The 26,411-nt window shown below is 35.4% G+C and overlaps 1 protein-coding gene and 1 long non-coding RNA gene across 2 annotated transcripts in view; both read right to left on the bottom strand.

Annotated features, from left to right (window-relative positions):
* Nucleotides 1-26,411, bottom strand: part of LOC145722672 (uncharacterized) — a 139,223-nt gene that overhangs the window by 43,074 nt on the left and 69,738 nt on the right. The gene's annotated exons all lie outside the window — the stretch shown is intronic.
* The window catches only part of HOMER1 (homer scaffold protein 1), a 125,357-nt gene that overhangs the window by 37,722 nt on the left and 61,224 nt on the right, over nt 1-26,411 (bottom strand). The window contains exon 5 of the mRNA XM_006731879.3: nt 19,946-20,085. Within this exon, the coding sequence (XP_006731942.1) occupies nt 19,946-20,085 (140 nt within the window). The remainder of the gene's footprint in view (nt 1-19,945; nt 20,086-26,411) is intronic.

Below are 26,411 nucleotides of genomic sequence, written 5' to 3'. Positions count from 1 at the left end.
TAATACTGTACTCTACACTTGAACATTGCTAAGAGAGTACATCTTAAATGTTCTCACCATGAAAAAGAAATGGTAAAAATGGGACATGACCCAGGTGAAGTTAGCTAATGCTATCGTGGTAATCATGTTGCAATATATGTGTATCAAGTCAACACACTGCATACCTTAAACTTACACAATGTTGTATTCAATCATATCTCAAAACCAGAAAAAAAATACTTTGGAGATACTCTGTGTAAATACAGATCTGGAAAGCTAGCTTCTATGCTGAGTTTTTTCAAGAATTATGTTACAGTGACATGACTTGTGGCAACTATACAAGCAACTTAAAAATGGTGATCTTCTGAGAGTATCATTAACTATTTCAGGTGCATTTTTGTAAAAGTGATCAAATAAATTCAAGAAGAAAACTTATTTTAGATTCCATATCCTGATACCACTTAGCACTGTACTCATAGAAGATCTTAATAGACAGTGCTAAATGATATTCTGGATTTACAACACAGTCACAAGTACGTCTTCCTTAAAATGTTTAGCAATTGAGAACCATAAAATAAATTTTATAAAATTTATATATTTTGGCTCTTGGCTACTATTTGGAGAAGAAAGATAAAATAATCAAAGAAGTGTTAGTCCATTTTCTATCAACACATTAAGATTTGCACTTCTAATTTATTTAGTCATGTGATGCTAGCATTTTAATCGTTATTGGATAACTAAACAGGCTATCTATACAATTTCTAAAGAATTCAAGCAAAAAGTGATAAATCAACAGTATTTACTGCCTTTTATGGGTCTAATATTTTGGGAGGTATGGATGTATATGACATTTTTCTTATCCTCAAAGGAATTTCTATCCTCACTGTAGAAAAAAATCTAATATATAAGCAACAATTACCAGTCACCAGATTCAATAAATGTTCACTGCACACCTATGTGTCAAGTACTGTATCAGACAATGTCAAGGACGAATAAATATGGCTACTGTTCTCAAACGGCTTACAAGCTAGTGGACTAGAATCATCTTGATTTCTTACTATCCCTTTGCTCTCAAAGCTACAAAGTGAACAATTCTCTCATTTCTTCCAGCCCAGTCTTCCTCTACTGTTTCTTTCCATTGTCATTACCATGACCTCAGACGAGATCACTAAACACCTCAGTGCTTGAAGGCCAAAGCAGATGCCCCTCCCTCTGCCTGGGTGCTCCTTCCTCTCTTTCCTAGGCCACCTTCTCTTCTCTGGAAGAGTAAGTGATGTGTGGTCCTCAAGGAGGCCTCCTCTTCTGATCCAGTCATATCATCACCTGCCCTCTCCCTCTCCCTTTGATCTTTTCCTTCATGATTTTTTTTTTTTTTTTAAGATTTTTAAAATTTATTTGACAGAGAGAGACACAGTGAGAGAAGGAACACAAGCAGGGGGAATGGGAGAGGGAGAAGCAGACTTCCCGCCGAGCAGGGAGCCCAATGCGGGGCTCGATCCCAGGACCCTGGGATCATGACCTGAGCCGAAGGCAGGTGCTTAACGACTGAGTCACCCAGGCGCTCCCATGATACTTTTCATACCAGTAATTATGAAGTTATTTATGTAATTATTTTTCTTACTCCCCTACTTAAGTTTAAATACCATGAGAACTGAGACTTTTTTCTTGTTCAATGATGTATCTACAATGCCTGACACTCAAATGCCAAAAGAGGGTAAAGGAAACTGAGATCCGAGATCAGAGAGTGTTTTTAGTCGCAATGGAGAGAGATGGGGCTCTTCGTGGCTTCCAGAGCACCCCACGGATCACTACCATACTGCTTATATATTCTGCCTCACAAAGTTCTTCAAGGAAAATCTTATTTGCTTTGCCCTGGCACACAGACATGCTCAATAAATTCTAGATTTTGAACAAATGGGTATTAAAATGAACCTATATGTGGATAACTACCAGAAAGAGCTGGTATAGGTTAGTTTGACCACTGATTGCTTCTATGTGTGGCCCATGGTGATTTTACATATATAACTTTTCGTTAAATGATTTCTAATCCAGGTGATTATACATGTATATATACATACGTATAAAAACACTTCACAAAGATAATTGTGCCTTCCAGGTGCTCCCAGCCTCTGGATGTGGTTTTAGAATCACAGGTTTATAGAACTACTTTTAACCTCTTTACCCTCAAATAAAATTTAGAACCTACTTTTAAACTGCTCAGGGCCTACGACCATATTTTGCAGATTACCTTTGAAGCTATTTATAAGTTTCAACTTGCTGCCCCCAAGAAATGACTTTTGTTATGGGGCGCTCTCTAGATGTTGTCAGATCATTATATGCAGGTCTGAGAACTTTTAGGACAAGGGTTTCAAATGTTTTTTCATTCCAAGATGGTTCTGGAAACAAAGCTTAGCTCTAAGCAGAATTAAAACCGTTAGCCAGCTACTTGGTAAATACCTAGATTGTATTCTTAACTGTATCACTAGATCAACAGACTAATGAGGAAAGAAAGCATATAATGTATGTATACACAGTATACATACAATACAAATTACTGTACAATTACTGTGCAAATTACAAATTACTCAAGTCTAAGATTACCTAAATATTTTCTCTTGCTTGCAGGCTCTATAAGCAAGAATACCATGACTATACACAGCAAGCATACACACTAAATCCTGTTAAGATAGCTGTCAATGTAAATACCTATAATATCAAGATGACCATGTTGACTTAACCTCAATACATAGTATGTTCTCAAATAAATCAAATGCCTACAGACTACTACTTATTGGTGAATTTCAACCACACAATTAAAGATTCATACACTATTTTTGTGCCAAATAATGAATGAATCTTGTCAATTACCATCTTTTCCAAGTTTGGTCTCCATATGGAGACTAAAAATTTCTTCAAGATAGATTAGGGAAAGACTGGGACAGAAAAGCCAATGGTTAGAGTCAAATTCTAATTCTGATGTCTATAGATCTTAGAAAAATTCCCTAACCCCCTTACATCTCAAGTTTGTTCTCTGAAAAACGGCAAAATTTTACCTATTCATCTTCTCATGAGACAACTATAAAAAAATAGATTAAAAAATTAAAAATTGTAAAAACAAAGGTCTAAAAATATACACCCTATGCCCTTTAATGACTAAATTTCCATATACAGCATACTGCCTAATCTTTAGAAGTACTAAGAACAGTGCATAGAAGCCTAACATTCAGAGTTCTGAACTGAAATAAATGGACTATTACAAGATGATCTCTTGTGAAGAAAAATGAGTAAAGAAGAACAAAGATGATTTTTCTCTAAATTGGTATCACTGACCTTCAGTGATTTAAAAGCAAGGATTAGTCTTCCCTGGCTTTTTGGAGTATAATGCTTTCTTTCTATAAATTACTTTACAACTTGTGTTAGACTGTGAGGTGTGACTCAAAGGTAGGACATCCAACAACACTATTTGAAGTGCTAAATGTCTACACTATTATCTCCAGATACAGCAATATATTACTTATTAAATTCTTACATCTTATTTTTCCAAGACAGCATATCAGACTTCACCATTTTCCTGTGGTGAAGTGCTAGGTTTCAAAGTGAGTGACTATAAATAGCAAGTTTCTTTCAGTTTACTGTTTATGATTTAATACTGCTAAAATCCATTTCCAAGTACAGAAGATTTAATTATCATTACAAATTTCAATCTGTAAGTCTTGTTATTAGACAGCATTATAGTTAAAAAATGTATTCCATTACAATATTCCATTCTAGGACATTATGATGTTATGGCTATCTCCCGTGCTAGTTCTCTAATTTTAAATGAATCTACTGCTGTAAAGTATTAAATGATGGATTGATCACATATTTTGAACCTCTAGGTGCCATCTGGAAGGAAGTTAAATGATTTTAATTATGTGTGCACATAATGCAGAAGCATAGGATAGTATACTGCTTTTTCTTAATGTTCTACTTAAAGACAGGGATGGTTAATTTGACTTATATAATAGATTCTTTTATGTAGCATAGTAACATTATCAATGTTTTTAGTGATTATAAACTTGGTACGAAAGCTCATGCCCAGCCACAGGAGATCACAAGAGGACATCTTACTTATTTCCTTGACTAATGGCAAGATCATTTAGGTAATCAAGAGAAAGGGCCTTAGAAATCATTATTCACTCCTCTCTTTTACTTCATAGATGAGAAAACCAGCTTACAGAGATGAAGTGATTTGCCTAAAATGAATACTACTGGTGGCATGGCCAGGAGAACCCAAGTTTACCCCTTTATTTATGAGATGGATATTATGGTAAGAATGTGTTTTATTTTTAGAGACCAATAATCACAAAACCATTATATTATTCATATTTCTTCCCAAGAAATAATTCTCTCTAGAATTAAATGAGGCTCAGGATGCATTCATTCTCTAAACTGTTTCCATAATAAAATGGGCACTGATACAAGATAGCCCTTCTAAATTTTAAAGATCCAAAAAGTAATACTCTTAAGGTAATGACTAATACTCTTATATTTCTTCATATTTCTGAAGCACATGTTCACCAACTTTAATATGTCCTTTCTATGACAGATTGTTTAGAAGAGTACACATATTATATCAAATGCTATCATATTTTGGGACTGCTTTAGAGAAAAGAAAAGCACACTTCCTCTAAAATTTTTTTATCAAAAAAGAACTTCTCAGTATTAGATTCCATTTTTGGTGTTAAAAAAATCAGTTGGGGCAACAGAAACCAGGTTCAGAATTATTTTAAAAGGAGCTCTTTTTTTTTTTCTTTTTTTAAAGATTTCTTTTTAGAGAGAGAGAGAACGTGAGCTGGGGGAGAGGCAGAGGGAAAGAGAGAGTCACAGATACCCTGCTGAGCGCGGAGCCTGATGCAGGGTTCAATCTCAAGACGACCCTGAGATCGTGACCTGAGCTGAAATCATGAGTTGGTCACTTAACCAACTGAGCCACCATTTGCCCCCAAGGAGCTCTATTTTTATAAATGCTTATCCATGAAATTTTATCAATAATTTCATTACTACCCTGAAACTAGCTCGCTGTTCATTCACATAGGGTTTTTCTCATTATTTTGAGGTTAGAATTTCCAAAAATTACTCTTCCTGTGGTAATCAAACATATGAGCACTAAACTAGATAAAGAATAATATACTATATACTATGGATCAATAATACACTATGAACCAATTTATATCATTCATGTAGATATGAATGCATATGCATAAAACTCTTAAGTGAGGGCAAATTATGAAACTTTTCAAAGAGGGAGCAATTACAGGGACAAACTGAGTTAGCCAAAGAAAAGCCCCTTGTATAGTTCCCACCCCTACTGGAGTTAAATAACAAATTAAACAACATGAATGAACTCTGTGGTACATATGACATTAGGGAGCAGACTGATAAAGAGAAGTCTGCAAGGCTCATCTAAAGCTATGACATTTTGAAAAAGAGAGGCATACAAAAATACAACATTGTGATGTCAAATGCTTTCTTGATCCCAACATACTTAACCTAGGACTATATATCCATTCTCCTTTTTATAGCATATAGAGTAAGCTACAAAACAAGTATTTAAATAATATGGTAATTTAGAAAATATTTTCTAAATTGTTTACAAATACAGATTATAAGCTTGAATCCCTAAATTCACTTTGAATTGGTTTGTCTTTTGATACTATGACAGTGAGAACAAAGCAGAAGTAGACATTTGATAACAATTTTAAAGCCTCACTCTGGGAGCCATTATCTGATAATGCATGCGCAGTAACTAAGCTTTTGCTTGCAAAAATCCGGTGGAACCCTTAAAAGGATTTTACATCACCCTGGAAGGAGCCCTCCACCCTTTCCCATAAGATAGATAGGTGACAAAAACGTGACTGGATGACAGGTGCAGGGAGGGTTAATCAGATTGAAACAGGTCGTCGCCAACAAGCCCATAAAAACTCCTAGACTTAGAAACTCGGTGGCTATCCCCTTGGGTCCCCTCCCCCCTTGGGAGCTTTGTACTATGACTTTGCTATGGCTCAATAAACCTTGCTTTGCTGCCCACCAAAAAAAAAAAAAAAAAATCAGGTTGATTTATGTGAAACTGAAAATACTATATAATTACTTTGTTATGTTCATATGTTATGAAAATAAAATTGTACAAATGAAACCATGTTCTGCAGGCTATCAAGAATTTTCTATGCATGATTTTTACCTCATTTTCCTTTATGCAAATTTTCTTTCAGACACTTCTGCTGTCATATGAAGCAAGTGCTTATCAAATTTCTGTTATTATAATAATCCTATTTCTAATCAAAGTATTACTTTCACCTCCAACTAATAACACACGAGTTTTACTCAGCTTTTATCAAAGTCTAAATTCCGGGCTTCTCTATATGCTTGAACCTTGTTTCGAGATTTTCACTTCTTTTCTTTAATTTGTATCTATTTCATTGTAGATTTCATTTTCACTAGAATTTAATGAATTGGGTTACCTTTTTTCTAAGAGGTATAATTAAATCTCAATTAAATAAAAGGGGAAACCAGACATTTACTTTAGCTTTTTCTTTAATTGTAATTATATAAAAGCTCTTTGTTAAAAAATCAGTGCAACGTTTCATGCATTTAAATTATGTATACAAGGATGTTCATTGATAAATCAATTACAACTTCATTATCTTACTTCCAATTGAATATACCTAATATCCATTCATAGCTCTAAAAAAGCACTTGTAAATTTAAAAATAAGCAAAATCTTATGATTATAGAAACTACCAACAAAGAAACAGTCAAGAGTTATTAATTCTACACTTTTTTTAGGAACATTTAAATTTTGCCTCACAACATCCCTGTGAGGTGGGGAGTTAAGTGTTCTCATATATGACACAAAAGAAATGGACCAAGATACGAGTATCAGATTACACGTAGGAAAATGGCTACATTAAGTTTTAAAGGAAATGACATATATAAACAGTTCTACTTTGCAAATCTGGTTGATTATTTTCCACTATTTTTGTCAGGAATAATAGCTATTTTGATTCTCAAGAAATAGGAATTTCTCTTCATGAAGGGCTTTTAAGTCTTCTGAAAATTAAGAACCCTCCATACCTTGGAGATCCGGAGGGTTCAGTTCCAGACCACCACAAAAAAGCGAGTATCACAATCAAGTGAGGCAAATGAGTTTTTTGGTGTCCCAGGGCATATAAAAGTTATGTTCACACTACACTGTAGTGTGTCAAGTGTGCAATAGCATTATATCTTTAAAAAATGCACATACCTCAATTAAAAAATATATTGCTAAAAAATGCTAGCCATCATCTGAGCTTGCAGCTTTTATAATCTTTTTTGCTGGTAGAGGGTCTTGCCTCGATGTTGATGGCTGCTGACTGATCAGGGTGGTGTTACCGAAGGTTGGGGTGACTGTGGCAATTTCTTAAAATGAGACGACAATGAAATGTGCTGCAGCGACTGACTCTTCCTTCCACCAACAAATTCTCTGTTGCATGTGATGCTATTTGATAGCATTTTACTCACAGAACTTCTTTCAAAATTGGAGTCAGTCCCTCTCAAACCCTGCCACTGCTTTATCACCTAAGTTTATGGGATACTCTAAATCCTTTTTTGTCACGTTAATAATCTTCACAGCATCTCCTCCACGAGTAGATTCCATCTCAATAAACCACTTTCTTTGCTCGTCCATAAGAAGCAACTCCTCATCCGTTAAAAGTTGATGAGATTGCAGCAATTCAAATATAATAATGATGATGAAAAGTTTGAAATATTGTGAGAATTACCAAAATATGACAAAGAGACATGAAGTGAGCAAATGCTCTTGGAAAAATGGTGCCAGTAGACTTGTTCAATTAGGGCCTGCCACAGACCTTCAATTTGTAAGAAACACATCAGCTAGTAAGTGCAAAAAGGGAAGCACAATAAAACAAGGTGTGCCTGTATTAGCCTCTGCCAAAGGAACAAAACATTTCTTCCTTCTGCTACATGGAGATACCTTTAAACGCTATCTAGGAATAAAAAGGAATTCTAACAGTGAAGTATCTTCTTTAAAGGTTCTACTTCTTTGGACTCTTCAAAAGTAAACTGTGAAGATTGGGTATTTTAGAAGTGTCATGTTTCTTCCAGGTTAGTTACTCTCTGTCAGGGATTATTTGCATCTTTTCTATTAGGACAAATTGCAGATCCTCTTCTTCCATAGGAAATGGTGACTCTGCTAAGTTCCAAAACTTAAAGATGGCCCGGAGAGCTGAGGAAAACTAGCTCTCTTCCGCAGAAGAAGAAGAAAAAATCCAACTTGGGAGAACTGATCTTCTCTGACTTTACAAAAAAAAACTATGCAGCAGGTATCAGGACTTAAGGAAGTAAGGCAGCTTTTCCATAAAAAGAAAAAATGTTCAAAGCAGAATATTTTTTTTTAAGTGAGAAGTGGGGAAAAGGGAAGGTAGTCTATTTAGGTATGTAATTTTTCTTCTTTAGTATTTCTGCCCAAGATATTCATCTCTCCAAAAAAACCAAAATGTGATAAACCATGTCTAATATTAGTTCAGGGCTTGGCACCTAGGAGGTCCTGTGGGTGTCAAGACCACTAAGATAAAGTATATTTCCCTTCCTTGCTATGGAAACTAAGACTTTCTAGCCATTATTATGGAAATGGATGACCGAATGACGATAGAACCTCCAGTACAATGCTGAATAGAAGGGACAAGAGTGGATATTCTTCTCTTGTTCTTTATCTTAGTGGGAAAGCTTTAAGTCTTTCACCATTAAGTATGACATTAGCTGGGGGGGTTTTCATAGATGCTCTTTATATTCCCAGTTTTTTTATTTTTTTCCCATTGATATTCTAATTGGTTAGTGATTTCCTCCCCTCATTTGGTAGCTTTAGAAATCTGTGCTTTGACAAATACAGCAATATGCTTTCCTTATGTTTACTTCTTAAAAGGGAATTGTCTATTTTAAAGGATAAAAGAACTGACTGAGAGGAAGAATTCTTTTATAAAACTGTCACTATTTTTTTAAAGTACATCACTAGGCCTTAGTTTTTCTTTCTGAAATTATGAAACCTGGGACACCTGGGTGGCTCAGTTGGTTAAATGTCTGCCTTCAGCTCAGGTCATGATCCAAAGATCCTGGGATCAAGCCCCACATCGGGCTCCCCATTCAGCAGGGGAGTCTGTTTCTCCCTCTCCCTTCCCCCACTCATGCTCTCTCTTGCGCTCTCTCTTTCTCTCAAATAAATAAAATCTTAAAAAAAAAATTCCAATAACAACATCAAAAATAAAATACTTAGGAATACATTTAACAAAAGGACAAAACTTACACTCTGAAAAATAAATAACGCCACTTAAAGAAATTGAAGAGCTCAATAAACGGGAAAATATCCCATGTTCACTGATTGATAGACTTATCATTGATAAGATGGCCACCAAAATTGTTCCAGAGAGTCAATGCAATCCCTATCAGAATTTCAACGGGCTTTTTTGCAGAAATTCACAGGCTGATCCTAAACTTTATGTAGAAATTCGAGGGACTCAGCATAGCTGAAACAATCTTGAAAAGGAAGAATAAAGTTGGAGGACTTAAATTTCCAATTTCAAAACATACTACAAAGCTACAATCATGAAGACAGTGTGGTAGCGGCATAGGATAAGAGATCAACCCTCGCATGTACAGTCAACTGATTTTTGACAGGGATGTCAAGATAATTCAGTAAGAAAATAATGGTCTGTCCAACAAATGGTGCTGGGACAACTGGATATCCACAGGCAAAAGAATGAAATGGGGCCTCCTTCTCACAATGTATATAAAAATTAACTCAAAATGGATGAGACCTAAATGTAAGAGTTTAGACACAGTAGAAACACACATGTAAATCTTTGCGACCTTGAATTAGGCAATGGTTTCTTAGACAGGACACCAAAACTATAAGAAACAAAGGGGAAAAATAGATAAATTAGGCTTAATTAAAATTTAAAACTTTTGTATTACAAAGGACACTACCGAAAGGTGAAAAGACAACCTACAGAATTGCCTGCAAATCATTATCTGGTAAGGAGTTTATATATCCAGAATACATAAAGAATTCCAACCCAGCAAAAAAGAGATAAACAGGGGCACCTGGGTGGCTCAGTCGTTAAGCATCTGCCTTCAGCTCAGGTCGTGGTCCCAGAGTCCTGGGATCGAGCCCTGCATCGGGCTCCCTGCTCCGCAGAAAGCCTGCTTCTCCTCTCCCACTACCCCCCTGCTTATGTTCCCTCTCTCACTCTCTCTGTCAAATAAATAAAATCTTTAAAAAAAAAAAAAAGAGATAAACAACCCAATTAAAAATGGATAAAGGATCTGAGTAGCCATCCAAACTTTTTTTTTTTTTCCAATACGAAAGTTTTAGCCATCCAAAGAACACATACAAGTGGCCAACCAGCACATGAAAAGATGCTCAACAATATTAGCCATCAGGGAAATATGTTCAAATTGAAACCACAAGCCCTTAACACCTACTAAGATGGGTGTAATAAAAAAGACAGATAATAACAAGTTCTGATGATGTGAAGAAACTGGAACCCTTATATACTGCTGGTGGAAATGTAAAATGGTGCAGCTGCTTTTGCAAACAGTTTGGCAGCTCCTCTAAAGGTTAAACATCAAATTACCGTATGGTCCAGCAATTCTACTCCTAGGATAGACATGGAGAACTGAAAACATGTATCACACAAAAACCTATACATGAATATTCATAGCAGCATTATTTATAACAATGGTGGAACTTTCAAAAAGTGGAAACAACACAAATGTCTATCAACCAATGAGTGGATTAATAAAATGCAGTATATCGACACAATGGAATATCATCCAGCAATAAAAGGAAATGAAGTACTGATACATTCTATAATGTGGATGAACCTTGAAAACTCATGCCAAGTGAAAGAATTTAGTCATAAAAGACCACATATTGTATGATTCCATTTATAAACAATGTCCAGAACAGGCAAATCTACAGAGACAGAAAGATTAGTGTTGCCTCAGATTGGGGAAAAGGGGAGTATGTGAAAGGGAAAAAGAAAGTAACTGCTAACAGATACAGGATTTGGGGGGAGGTGAGGAAAATGGTTTTTTTTGTTTGTTTTTTTTTTTTTTTTAGATTTTTATTTTTATTTATTTGAGACAGAGAGAATGAGAGACAGAGAGCATGAGAGGGAGGAGGGACAGAGGGAGAAGCAGACTCCCCGCCGAGCAGGGAGCCCGATGCGGGACTCGATCCCGGGACTCCAGGATCATGACCTGAGCCGAAGGCAGTCGCTTAACCAACTGAGCCACCCAGGCGCCCTTGTTTGTTTTTTTTTAAGATTTTATTTATTTGACAGAGAGAGACACAGTGAGAGAGGGAACACAAGCAGGGGGAGTGGGAGAGGGAGAAGCAGGCTTCCCGCCGAGCAAGGAGCCCGATGCGAGGCTCGATCCCAGGACCCTGGGATCATGACATGAGCCGAAGGCAGATGCTTAATGACCGAGCCACCCAGGTGCCCAGGAAAATGTTTTAAAACCGATTGTGGTGTTGGGTGCACAACTCTATAAATATACCAAACCCCCCCCCTGAACTGTACACTTTATTTTTTTTTTAAAGATTTTATTTATTTATTTGACAGAGAGAGACACAGTGAGAGAGGAAACACAAGCAGGGGGAGTGGGAGAGGGAGAAGCAGGCTTCCCGCCGAGCAGGGAGCCAGATGTGGGGCTCGATCCCAGGACCCTGGGATCATGACCCGAGCCGAAGGCAGATGCTTAACGACTGAGCCACCCAGGTGCCCCTGAACTGTACACTTTAAATAGGTGAATTATTTAGTATGTGAATTACATTTCAATAAAGCAGTTACTAAAATTATTAATGGGAATATTAACAGCTAAGTGGATCCTGTTGGAATTAAAAAGGTAAACTAATTATTCTTCATATTGATATCTTTGTTGACCCTGTCTAATATGTATTTTTGTTGCTAATGATCAAAATGTACCCACTTATTTACCTCTGTCATCTCAGTAATGGCAAAAACATATTCATTTATTTGCTCAACAAATTTTTTCATTATCTATTACATACCTAATGGCTTGAAACTATATGGGACACCAAGAAATCCAAGTTAATAAAACTTACTCCATAAGCTAAGAATCCAGTAGGGGAGTTTAGTTAGTAGTGGTAAGTATGTTGAACAATAACAAAAATCTGGATGAAAAGTATCTTGAAGTATGATACAGAAAACACTCTCTTGGAGTTTAGAAGGAGCACTGCCTCAACCAGGAAGGACCGTAATGAACAATGCCTTTGGAGATCTCTCTGTTCTAATCCTGCCATTAACAAATACTGATGCTGAATACCTCACATCTTCCCTGGACTTGCTTATACTTCTGTAAAATGAAGTGGATGGACTATGTAATACAGAGAAAGTTTCTTCTATCTCCAAAGTTCTACTATCAATGTGTAAACTTCAATTTAGGCCAGAGTCATAAAAATGAACTATCTTCTCTACACTGGATATATGACCAAGCTAAACTCAGTGGAAAATGGCAAACTGATGGAAAATAAAAATAAAATGTACATTTATTTCAATTGGTTAGTCACATCTACATTTTTTATCCCTACAAAGAAGGAGTAGTCCCTGAAGCATGACTACTTTCAACACATTTCAGTGTATTAATTGTGAGCTTATTTCCACGTGAAATGTGTTATCTCATGAAGCCAGAGTTGCCCCCAATCTTTACTTCTGCCAAATGTACATAGTACAATTCTCAATTTAAAAAAATCAATAGTCTTTAATTTTACTTCTTTGAGTCAAATAATAAGTACTTGTGTTGACCTTTTAAGAGATGAAATTTTTAAAAACACATTTTGGTTATAATTGGTTTTAAAAACAAAGAATATAAATATTGTCTAACTCCACAGAAAATACATCATTGAATCATTCTGCACTGCTTTTTAAATAAAAAGGAAATCATCAAAAGGACAAAAAATTATTCTATTACAATGAAAATGCACATTTTAGCATCTCTCACATTATTCAACTACTTAAGAACACTGTCTATTAACACATTATCTTCAAAATTTCTTTACACAAACTAGGAAATTTTGAAGAAAATTAGACTAAGTCAATTAAACCCAAGACTTAAATTTGTTAAGAGTAACTGAATTTCAAAGAATACAACTAGTTTTATATTTTAGCTTCAAGGTCTTATGAACTTATAGGCATAACTTTAGATGACTGAAGCACTGTACCGAGGGTATTCAACGCATGTACTCGATTTCTGTGAGGGAAATTGTTTCATTCATTGGTTTATTGACTGTCTACCATGCCAAGCACCAGGAATACAAATGAGTAAAACACAATCCTTGACCCTGGCGACACTGATAAGTTAATTTTAACCTCCATATGTAAATCAGGAGGTAACAGGGATTTAACAGAGGAGGACACGTGAGGGCATGAGAGTAAGTTTACAGAGGCAGTGGTGCTAGAGGTTAAAGGATATATAGGGGTTGACCAGTTGGTGGTCCAGTTACAGGCAGAGGTGGATGGGAAGAAATACAGAGTGTAGGTACACAGCCATTGCAAAGAGAAGGGAGAATATTCCAAAAACAAGGAAGCAAAGACTTGCAGATGAGAAAGCATGGTTGCGTGGTCAGTTATATTTGGAGAACTACAAGCAATTTGGAGCAACTGCTACAGAAGCACAAGGTGATAAAGCTGGGAAGGCCTCATCTGATGACCATGGAATGGTCTATATATACCGTGCCACAGAAATTGTGTGATTTTTGTGTTTAAGAGAAAACACCTGTCAGAGTAATATGTCACCAAAGAGGAAATAATATCCAGGATTCATCTGCATATATATCCTCCACCAAAAGTTTATAAGGTCATTACAACAACGAATATTACTAGCTAGAATATGTTTAAAATCCTTACCTTGGACTAAACCATATATAAATCAGTTTCCTTTTGAAAGTCTAGACTAGAAACAAGATGGGTCATCTAGGCCTCATCCCTCTGTATGGCCTTATTTAAAAAAAACCTTAGTAACTTCAGATGAACCTTGCACACTTCGCTTTACCACAGACCTCACCATTCCTTACTGCCATACATACCACAAATGTCACATATTTATGTGGCTTGTTTGACTTCTGCCTATGTTCATATCTTGATCTTGTCCCTTACTTCTCTAATAAGAGGAAAGATGGGAATCCAAACTCAAAGGAAGAACATTTTCCTCTAAGTCCTAGAAAAGAACTATCTATATATCACACACCCCCCCTTCCAGTAGAATCCCCACTATGGTCTTTTAAAAACAGACATGAAACGATAAAAGCAATTTTAAAAGCCCTCTACAGGGAAGAGATCATAATTAATCTAGATCAATCTGTTCCATTATGAATGACCGTATGTCTAACTCCAGCTAGTCATTTTGAAAAGAGAAGCTGACAATCACTGGGGATGGGCTGGTGAACATTCTTTCTCATTAATTACACTGGTAAGGCAGAGAGGGAGAAGGGGAAAGGACTAATCCCTAACGGAGGGGAGTTAGTAATGTCTTTATCTCATATGAATAGTATTTTTCTTCTAGCAAATAACCTATTTTAGGTGGTAACACCTGAAAAAAATGCTTCAGCAAATTTAAACATTTTCTTCAAAATATTTTATAAGACATTAGAAGGGAATAAAGATTAATTCTTAAAAAATGCAGGATAGGAAATTTAAGTATACTTATTTAGAAAGCTAATAAAGTAAATACTCCTGGTCACTATATTCTATTTTTTTTCATTGCATCTTATTTATTTATTATTTATTTATTTGACAGAGAGAGAGAGAGCACAAGCAGGGGGGAGTGGCAGGCAGAGGGAGAGGGAGAAGCAGGCTCCCCGCAGAGCAGGGGGAGCAGGGGGATCGATGTGGGACTCAATCCCAGGAACCCGGGATCATGACCTGAGCCGAAGGCAGTTGCCCAACCAACTGAGCCACCCAGGCGCCCTGCATCTTATTTAAAAATACATAAATTGCTTCTCACCTCCCAGAGAATGTAAACTGTATATATTATGAAATTACTACAGCACTTCCTATGAAATGTTATCTGTTCACAATTATGGTAAAAGAAATTCTGACATCTCTAAATTGTTCTACTACAATCTCTCATAATCTGTCTTAGCCTTCAAATTAATTTTTAAAAATCCTAATCTAATTTTTGAGGTTCAATGGTGGAAGAATAATAATATTTAAGTCGTTTGTCATTGTAACAATAAGGAGAATTCTACAACTTCAATTTTTCACCTGCAATGGTATTAATGATAAAACACTTCTTGTGAAACCAAGTTCCAGTTTTACAGATAATATTTTATCCAAACAAAAGTTAGCCACAGAGATTATTTCTACTTTAGTTCCTAACTAAGATCTTGTAAGTTTTGCCTATTATTCATAAAAATGGGAGACAGATGGCATAGCTGGGGAGTGTATAGTACCCCAGAGTTCTTAACAGTCATTCACTTTTTTCTTGTTTGTATCATCTTTCAAGTAAGTACAAACGGTGTTTAATTCAAAATAAAGCACTATTTAAAAAATTTTAGCATGTAACTAAAACAGTGTATAAATTTTCTAATGAAATTTAGTTTTTGAAATTGTACAAAAATCCCTAATCCATTCTAAAGCAGTAGCCTTCCGAAACTCTGATATGAAGAAATTACTCTATTAAATAGAAATGAAATGAACCCACCAGATTTCATAAATTTGAGTAAAATTGTGGCTACACTGGTTTAAAGCAAAATCAATATACTAACGAGTAACATTTGTGCATACGTCCTTTAATGAATACCTGTTGGAAACACACAAAGTGGCAGAAAAATCTCTTTAACAGAAGATACATGCAGTAGCCCCAAAACGTGTACTAGCAGCACCATAAGAATATACTATCTAAACCTTAAAAGAATTTAAATATAATCAGGCTTAAAAGAGCCTATTTTTCATGAATATAATCAAACTGTTATTAAAATTTATCAGTACAAAAATAGCTTCACAAATTACTAACGTATATATACCAGTTCTGGACTCTCCGAAATATGGTAACAGCAGTTATTTATCAATATATTATTGTATATGTGGGGGAGCATACATTTACGATGAACAAAATAAAAAGTTTTAGTTTTCAGTGTTACATTCTAACAGCACTGGGAAACTATAAAATTAACTATTTCCAAGAGAATTTTAGATAGTTTTAAATCTTAAAAAAAAAAAAAATCCTAGACTTTCTTATTATTAAGAACAAGTAATTTCCAAAATTCTATACAGCTGATATTATGACGCAAACAGTAAGTCCCTGGAATAAGAAAACAAAACCTTCCCCCATTTGTATATGCTGGTCTATTAGTATATAGCTACTTTATTTAGTACATAGCTAATCTAAGACTAAGGTCTCAAAGGATGCCCTGAACACTTCAGTGGGTCAGTGTATACCTGCTCAGTCCCAAAATGATTTTTATCATTTAGGTTAAAAAATAATTTTTTAAGAAAATATAGCAATTTAGATAAAATGTAATGTCATTTCTCCAAAGAAATTAGTAAACATTTTTATCTTCAATAATTCCCTCTTTTACATACTTCTAAAATTTTTTTAAGAGCATTTAAATAAATACACTAAAAACATTAATTTATTGAAACTAATTCAATGAGAGTGTTTTTGCACAGCTTATGGCAAGGACATAAAAACAGCACTTGACTAAGGAGTACTGAATAGCCCATACATTCTAAAATTTAGTTCAGCAGTGTAATTAAAAATCAAAGAAAAGAGTAAATAATTCAAGGTAACCCTATAATGCCACTGAGATAGAATATAAAAAGCTGTACTACCTTAGTAAATAAGTTTTTAAAAAGCTCAAAAGTAATTTTAAAAAGTATTTGTGGATGAGATTATATGTCTGGGATTTGCTTTCAAAATAATACAAAAGTGGAAGAGTGGGCAGGGGTAGAAATAAGACCGGCCATTTTTTCATAACTCTTGAAGCTGGGTAATGCATTCCTGGGAGTTTATCATAGTATTCTCTCATATATATTTGAAAATCTGTTTAAGTTTAAAGAGTAACAAAAAAAATCTTGCTTTTGTCTTTAAAGCTAGTACTTTTTAAAGAGTATGTGAAACAGAGTAAAGAACCAACTATAATGCAACTTCTAAAATTTTCAGGACCAAATGAAAATCAAGGCCTTCTTTTGGTATGTTAATTAATGAGTTCATGAGATTTAGGCACATGGTTTGAATTCTAAGAGCACAGATTGGCTTCCTAAGTGCTATTACTACCATCAACTCTTAATGAACTTGACTGACTAGGTCACTGTTCTCCATATCCTTCCTTCACGCAACCACAACACATAGATATTCTAGTGATTTTGCTCAACCAGAACAGAGAAATGTTGGCAAAATATATTTTTTTGTTCATTCTTTTCTGTTGAAATAAATACTAAGGAAGAAGGCAAAATAGTCTAAATAGCCTTAAAATACACAGATTTTGTCTTCCTTTGCCATTAAAAAAAAGAACAGCGTGTCAAGTTTAAACATTTACAAGTTTCAAATTTAAATAAAAATTATTTTAATATTCTTGCTGTTTCTAATTCATGAAACACTGAGCTTATTTCTACAGAGTTCTCCTAGGATAGGAAGTTATTAACTTCCTGACACTACCATGTACTTGTGATGGGAATTTGACTAAAATGCACTGTTAACTAACTGGCAGTATCTACTGGGGTCAAAATGTGAGCTGCAGCCCTACTCAAGTTTTTACTAATCAACTATGTGAGCCAGGACAACTCACCTAAGCTCTGGGATTTAGTCTCCTCACGTGTCGAAGGCACATGCTTTCAAACTTTGACGTTTTTACACTATAATCCAGCACACACACAAATCTATGTATTACTGAATGAAATAAAGTTTCTACTCCTAATGTGAATTTTACTCTGATGTTTCCTATTTTATGTTTAATTTTTCAGAATGCCACAGATAACCTAAACTGATTTCAAACTACTACAGTCCTGGCTTATACCATCTTTGAGGTCTCTTCTGTTATTTTGGGATTCTAACACTGGTTATAAAACACTGAATCTTCTATCTCAGATGGAAATCAAAACTAGTTCAGAAAATAAGTCTTCTGAAATCTTGTAAGCTAAAGTATTTTTAAAACAGTATAACAAGAAAACTATTAAGATTGTGCAACACCCTTAACATAATTAAAAGTTTAAAATGACCTGTTAAATTTTTTCAGAACTCAAATATCTCCATGACTAATCTATAGATTCTAGTAGTCAAAGAAGCTGTACCTTCAACTCAAAGTAAGTAACTCCTATTAGAATCCCAGGAAAAGAGAACATCAATAGAAGATGACTAGTCCCATTTAGTAACTCCAAATACTAAGGATTATCAAAACAACAAACATTCGGAGAATTTTAGGTGCATAAAGTAAATTAGAAATAGTTTTACAAATGTTAAACACAAAAGTTCTTCTTTTGAAATGCTATAGTATTCAATGCACATGGCTCATTTAAGTGTTAGCCAAAGAAATCAGATATATAATTATATTCAATGCATTTACATCTTTTAAATGGGTATGTTAAATTTAATAGGAATAAAATTTCTCCTTCCCTCAACATATTTTTTAAAAACTACAAATCTTCAATTGTAATCGCATATTCAAAAAACTTCTATGTTTTACTTATCAATGTGAACATTGTCTTCAGAGCAACTAATAAATTTTTTATGTGTTCAGTTATTTTGGTAGCAACAGAAAAGAGAATATGCTTACACTGCAATAGTTAAAGCATGATCTCCATGATAATTCTAAGATATGTCTACCGTTGTATGCAAAATTATTAGCATTTTTAGGAACAAAATTATAATGGTCTTTCAGTCAAAAAAGTTTTCCTAACACATTCCTTAAAAAACCCGTAACGAATTTCTTCTTCCTCAGCCTGATCATGAGGTCTCTCAATGTTATTCTCTAATATGTATAATCTATGCTGCCCCTAATATTCAACAAATTCAATCAAAATTAGAATGCTCATGAAAAAAGAGTCTGGAATATCTCCTTCACAATTGTTCTGAATATGCTAAAGAATTTGATGTTTTAAAAATTAGTTCTCAAAAGAGATGTACAAAATAGGAAAACTATTTATTTTCTCCATTTTAGTTAAAACTACCTAGTCAAAAGTTTCCAAAGAAGGATAAAAATTAACTTTAAGACAATAACTGATAGGTACCTGTTTATATTTGCAATGCTGCAGTTCCGCAGACCTCCCTACTTTCGAAAAATACCATCGATATGGCAAATAATTACTGTTAACTGGTTTAGAACATATTTAAGATAAATTGTATCTTTTGAAGTATCAAATTATTTTACAGTTCAGAATTACTAGAAGATTTATCTCCTGTTAGTTGGTATGAAAAACTAAATCTGACATTAACATGAATATAAGTTACAACAATAACTTGCTTCCTTCTGTGAAATCCAATGGTGAGATCACCTCTAAGAGTATGGTAAAGCTTGATTTCAGAGTAGGAAGCTGATTAAAAAAATTTATAACCCTCAAGAACAAAGGCGAAAGTGGAAACCCAGGTTAACAAAGGGGACTTTTGAGGGCTGTGTTAAAAAAATAAGTAGAAGAGATTTACAATAATACACTGTTTCACTGAAAAATGATTTGTACTGCAATTAACTCAGTAGCCCTTTTTCTACATGAAGGAAATGTACATTCTAGTCCATCTAGGCATCTATCAACTATAAATTATTTAAAAACCTTTCTGAGGTTAACAGAAACAGAAAAAAAAAAAAAAGACTGGAATTTTCACTCAGGGTTGTAACTTTGCAAGACTTATCTGAAACCAAGTAAGTTTCCATATCTACACATTTCACTTAATCATGATGGGTGAATTGAATCTGTACCTATGTGAAAAGGGCAATGCATTCTGAGTTGGTTCAGCCCTTGGCTCTGAGTTCTGTGTCACATCAGGCGTTCTTTCATCATCTGTTCCATTGATACTTTCTGGTGTTAAAGGAGACTGAAGATCCCCGCCTGCCGATTCCTTTAAAAAAAGGGGGTAGGGGATAAAAGTGTTACACTTTTGGTAAAATATACAAGATAATCTTAAAGTTAAAAGTGACTCCAATGTATGCTTACTTATAAACTATATTTCCATTGAAATTTGAGTCAAAGAGGTAAAAAATAAAATTTAAAGGAGAAATAATTTTTTAAAGCAAAGCAACTCCTAAGAAAACTATCCACAACAATACAATTCAGAAATGCAGTTTCAAAGAACTCAAGAACTTTGCGGTTTATATAAGCAACTAATTGGTTAGAATAAAAGATATTCAAAGAATTACTTAAGAAAAAGAAGCACAAAAATGCAAGAAAATGTGATTTTACTTGGGAAGGTAAGAAGGCAAAGGGAAGAATGAAATCTTCAACAAGTTTTAATTTTTTTTACTCACCCTACTTTTAAATGCCAGAGTTATCTACAAAAGCATCCAGAAATCCCTCTGTAACATACACAGAGGGAGTGTGTTTCAGCTTGCCTGAATAATGGAATTATTTTTCTTCACAAAATTTCCTGTCTTATTTCTACTTTTAATTAAGTTTTGCCTATCAAGGTGAATTTAATTTGTTCCTCTAGAAAATAAATGGAATATTAAAATGAAGCTCAAGCTGACACTTATTATTGTGACTGGCATCATAAGATTATCTGAATTTGGTATTAGTAGAGATCAGAACTGGGGGGTCATTGGATAAACCTGTTAACCAGGGGAGGCCCTCGCACCAGATCATTTAAGTGAAGCTTTGTGGACGCCTTGTGATCTCTGGGCCTAAAACTTCACAACTGAAATACTAGCCTATGGTAAGGAAGAAAAGGAAAACATCAGTGTCCAATAGGAGAGTGGGTGGGTATGGTCATAATCTGCCAACCTGAAAGAATACAGGATTTCTTCAAATAAAAATAAGAGGAGTGCCTGGCTGGCTCAGCTGGTGGAGCATGCGACTCTTGATCTCAAGGTTGTGAGTTCGAGCCCCACACGGGGGATAGAGCTTACTTTAAAAAAAAAAACAAACAAAAAACCAACAAGAAAAATATGTGTAACACAGGAAAATGCTTATAATTAGAAAAATATGAGCATATAAGGAGATATCTTAGATTATGATAATTTATATACTTTACATAAAAATAAGGCACAAGGAGAAATGCTAGGAAGAAATATAGAAAATATTAATGTGGTGAATTTCTTTCAGGGGCTTCTGGTTTTAAATTGTATGTATTTTATTTCACATTTAAATATTTTAACTAATACTATAATGCTATAAATTATACAAGCTATTAAAGGTCAAAAAAGCTACTTTCTTGATTCCACCTTATCACTTAACTATTGTTCAATTATTAATGGAACCTCTATTTTGACCTTTAATTTTTTTCTTTTAAAATCTCTCTTGGGCGCCTGGGTGGCTCAGTTGGTTAAGCGACTGCCTTCGGCTCAGGTCATGATCCTGGAGTCCCGGGATCGAGTCCCACATCGGGCTCCCTGCTCGGCAGGGAGTCTGCTTCTCCCTCTGACCCTCCTCCCTCTCATGCTCTCTGTCGCTCGTTCTCTCTCTCTCAAATAAAAAAAAAAAAAATAATAAATAAATAAAAAATAAAATCTCTCTTAAATCCTCTTTGCTTCAAGTAACTGAGAGTCAATGCATGAATAAGGTTTACTGTATAATGTGACAACATAAAATGGGAACGATGTCCCAAGTGACTACTTCTAGGTCAATTATGGATCATATCAATTAGCCAGAGTAAGTTGAAGCAGCACGCAGAAATAAATCAGAGCTATTTCTCTTCAAGAAAGGCCAAACCAAACTAAAATAATCAAGGTGGACTGTCCAATCAGTTGAACAGTAAGTTGATTCAGGGGAAATGAAAACAGGAACAAATTACCTTGTTTTTTTTTTTTTTTTTAATGATTTTATTAGAGAGAGAGAGCGTAACTAGGGGAAATGGAAGGCAGAGGAAGAGGGAGAAGCAGGCTCCCCTCTGAGCAGGGAGCCCAACACGGGGCTCGATCCCAGGACCCTGGGATCATGACCTGAGCCAAAGGCAGATGCTTAACCGACTGAGCCACCCAGGCGCCCCATAAATGACCTTGCTAACCTAAGACGGCACAACCAGTGTTAGCAACTAAGGATTCACTTGGAGATTTGCTAGAATTGATTGATAAGAGTGTGAGGGACAAGAGTAGATTAGGATTAAGAGAGAAAGAGGTTCTGGTTCTCCCTGCCTTCTGGGAGTCAATGAGGGTTTTGGTACATGGGTCTTGGGAAGGCTAAGAATGTTGACGTTACTGAAGTAGAAAGACCATTTCAGAGGCAGGCTAGGAAGGACAAAAGGAAGGAGAAGAAGAAGAAGGTATAGAAGTAACAACAATTCCAGTACTGCAAATCGACAAGCTTTCCATCAGAAAACCTGCATATTAGCTACATTTAATGAAAGGTATGTTTCGTTACCCTACACATTATATCTAAAATGAAAACAAAAAGCCCAGAGCACGTTTTTTTTTTAAAAGCAGGTTAAAAATTAAGAAAATTAGTATTTGCTCATAAGAGAGTTACAACAGTACATAAGAGCATAAAAGGAAAATGAAACTCCTTTGACTTCTAACTACCCCCCAGGTAGTCAAAAGTATTCTGTGAAACCTTCTGGGAACTTCACATATGTTAAAAGCAACACAGTGAAAGTTGTTTTATTTAATGTATTCCAAACACTGAGTTCTTTTTCAAACTACGTTTTATGTAATTTCTTAAACATTCAACTTCAGTTATTCCTATTAAAAAAACATACCTTATATAAAGTCAACATTTTATACCTTTAATTCAAACATTAAAATTAAAAACTTGGAGATATATTAGACTACAAATTTTTGAAAGAAAAAAAGGATAGTTTGTCTTTAGAAAGACATTCTTAAGCTAATATGGCTAGTAGCCATTTTAAGGAAAAAAATTATCAAACAATACCTTCTTTGATATATGGGTATGTATGTATATGTGTCTACCAAAGTTGGTAAGAAAAATGAAAAGTGTGAAACATAAAATATAAATAAAAACAGAGCATATGTAAGATTCAGGAATTGCTTCTTAAGAATTCTCTCTCGGGGCGCCTGGGTGGCTCAGCTGTTAAGCGTCTGCCTTCGGCTGGAGTCATGATCCCGGGGTCCTGGGATCAAGCTTCGCATGGGGCTCCCTGCTCAGCGGGAAGCCTGCTTCTCCCTCTCCCACTCCCCCTGCTTGTGTTCCCTCTCTTGCTGTGTCTCTCTCTCTGTCAAATAAATAAATAAAATCTTAAAAAAAAAAAGAATTCTCTCTCTACTCATTTATGGAATTGCAGGAAAGCCAAAAATAAAACAAACCAATAAAAAACAACAACAAAAAAACCCCACAAAAGGAAATACTCTGAATCCCGTGGAAAAGAAATGAGCCGGGCCCTCTCCCCAGGCCTTCCCAGGGGGATCACCCAGCTCCCCTCTGGTGTCTGTGCTGCAGCAGGAGAGTGGGGGGAAGGATGTGATAGCAGTGCTCTTCGCCACTAGACCAAATACCACGAACACCTTCCACCGAATTCCAGTAGAGACTAAAATTAAAGTTCCTGTTACAGTTCCATCACTTCTGACTTAAGGAAAACATAGCTTCTTCTCTTTTTCATTTAATAAACATTCAAAGAAGACATTCTATTTCAGTCTTTTCTATTTAAAAGAAGATGAGAACACTCTTTTCTGGGCAGAGGCTCAGACAGGAAGGACCTTATGATTTTGAGTTTCCATGGCTGTGGATATAGAAAGAAATGCCAGGGAAGAGACACAGAAGAACAAAAGGATACAAAAGGAAAATGAGGCAGAGAGCAAATGTCTACTACTGGCTAAGCCATTCCCCATACCTGGTCACCACTTCTGAAATCCCATTTTCTGACATCCACAGAAATTCTTTGTAACCTGACTCTAGATTAACTCATGCTCTTCCTTCCCTATGTAAAGTGTACTAACTGGCTGAGGCACAGTGCTAGTGGGTTAATCTCTATTCTGCATATTTTTCTACCAGCTACATTAAATGCTTACCAAGAATCAGCTGCATCTGTCCCAACCATGTTTATGCCAGTTGTATTTATATAATTATATAGCTGAATTAAATATTATGCAAACTAATAAAGTCTGAATGCAAAGCTAGAGTGGTTATTTTGATGAAAACCAAACCATATGTTTTGAAACGACTAAAAAGTAAATGGCTAGAAAACAAAATCTACAAGTAACAGAAAAATGACAAGAAAATCTACTATCACACTCAGATTTCTTTGCAAGTGACTAGGGTTAGCTCTACTTAAAGGAAAAGAGAAACAGGAAATTTTACACAATTAATCATGAGTATGATTTATGTAAGAAAGATAACACAGAATTCCAATCAACAGATTCATATTCAAAGAGGTTTCAGCTTAAAAAAAAATATTGGTGAATACATAAAACACAGTATTATCGAATTTTAATTTATAAACTTAAAGATTCTTTAAAGACTTCTTCACATTAACTGACTTTGATTAACTCATCAACTACTAGTTTTGATTCCAACAGGTAAGAGGTGTTGTACATCCTCCTATCCTCTCAACCTAATCCACACCCTTCCCACTTGCTTTTCAACTTGGTATCTTTTGGCCCTCTTCCATTATGCGACTTTGTCAGGTGCAATCTGGCTTTATTCCTCTCCATGGTCAGTCTATACCAGAAAGCCAATCACCTTAATTATATTCTCATTAGCATTTGGGGGCTTCCTTCCACAACAACTATCTTGTCAATTTCCAATTCCTATCAACTGAACCATCATTCCATATTCTTATGTGCCCAAACTACCATGTGCAATGAGAGAATACACTGTTTAATAGGCTGATTAGCATCATGAAAATAATTCTGAGCCCTAACTTCAATTATGCTCTTAAAGAGACAAGTAATCTTTTTTTAAAAATTTTTTATTATTAATCACCATACATTACATCATTAGTTTTTGATGTAGTGTTCCATGATTCATTGTTTGTGCATAACACCCAGTGCTCCATGCAGAACGTGCCCTCTTTAATACCCATCACCAGGCTAACCCATCCTCTCACCCCCCTCCTCTCTGGAACCCTCAGTTTGTTTTTCAGAGTCCATCGTCTCTCATGGTTCATCTCCCCCTCTGATTTCCCCCCCTTCATTCTTCCCCTCCTGCTATCTTCTTTTTTTTTTCTTTTTAACATATATTGTATTATTTGTTTCAGAGGTACAGATCTGTGATTCAACAGTCTTGCACAATTCACAGGGCTCACCATATCACATACCGTCTCCAATGTCTATCACCCAGCCACCCATCCCTCCCAACCCCCCCACCACTCCAGCAACCCTCAGTTTGTTTCCTGAGATTAAGAATTCCTCATATCAGTGAGGTCATATGATACATGTCTTCCTCTGATTGACTTATTTCACTCAGCATAACACCCTCCAGTTCCATCCACGTCGTTGCAAATGGCAAGATCTCATTCCTTTTGATGGCTGCATAATATTCCATTGTATAGATATATATACCACACCTTCTTTATCCATTCATCTGTCGATGGACATCTAAGAGCCAAGTAATCTTTAATTTTACTTACTACTCTCACTTGGCTCTTCTTTTTTTTACTTTACCTAACAGCTGTTCCAAACCTGTGTTCAAGCTCTCTCTTTCTTCAGCTGTCTTTCCTCTCAGTGAATGACATAACTCTTCCTTCCAGAGAAAAGAGAAACTGGCATGGACTTACTCAGTCCTCCCCCCATCTGTACCTGAATATATTTTTATCCTTCCCTCCTGTCTCAGATAAAGAAGTGGCTCATTTGTTTCCATCCTCCTCCCTCACAATATTACCTTCTTCAGCACAATGCTCCATCAATGATTCCCTTCCTTCTATTCTTCTCTTTCTCCTTTACTCATTCCTTACATTTAAAAGCATATGCAAATCACTCCCACACATACATTCTACAAAAAAAAAAAAAATTCTTAGCGTCACATCCCCCTGAGATTATCATGTTAAACTCTTACCCTCCTCATACAAAAGAAAATAGTATTTGTGACCTTATTCTCACTACCAAACATTTCTGCCTCAAGAATAGCCCAAAGTCACTAACTCTACTTCCTTTCATTCTAGAAACTACTTCACATTGCTCTTCTTTACCAACAGTCCACCTGTAATTACCAGCGAACTCCAGTTTGTTAGGTTTAAAGTCCTTTTTTTTTTTTTTTAAGATTCTATTTATTTATTTGACAGAGAGACAGCAAGAGAGGGAACACAAGCAGGGGGAGTGGGGGAGGGAGAAGCAGACTCCCCGC

The sequence above is a fragment of the Leptonychotes weddellii genome, chromosome 7, assembly GCF_054177405.1.
Source record: "Leptonychotes weddellii isolate Sample4059 chromosome 7, ASM5417740v2, whole genome shotgun sequence".
In the NCBI taxonomy this organism is placed as follows: Eukaryota; Metazoa; Chordata; class Mammalia; order Carnivora; family Phocidae; genus Leptonychotes; species Leptonychotes weddellii.
The sequence above is the reverse complement of the archived record's forward strand: the minus strand, read 5'-3'. Positions and strand labels throughout refer to the sequence as shown.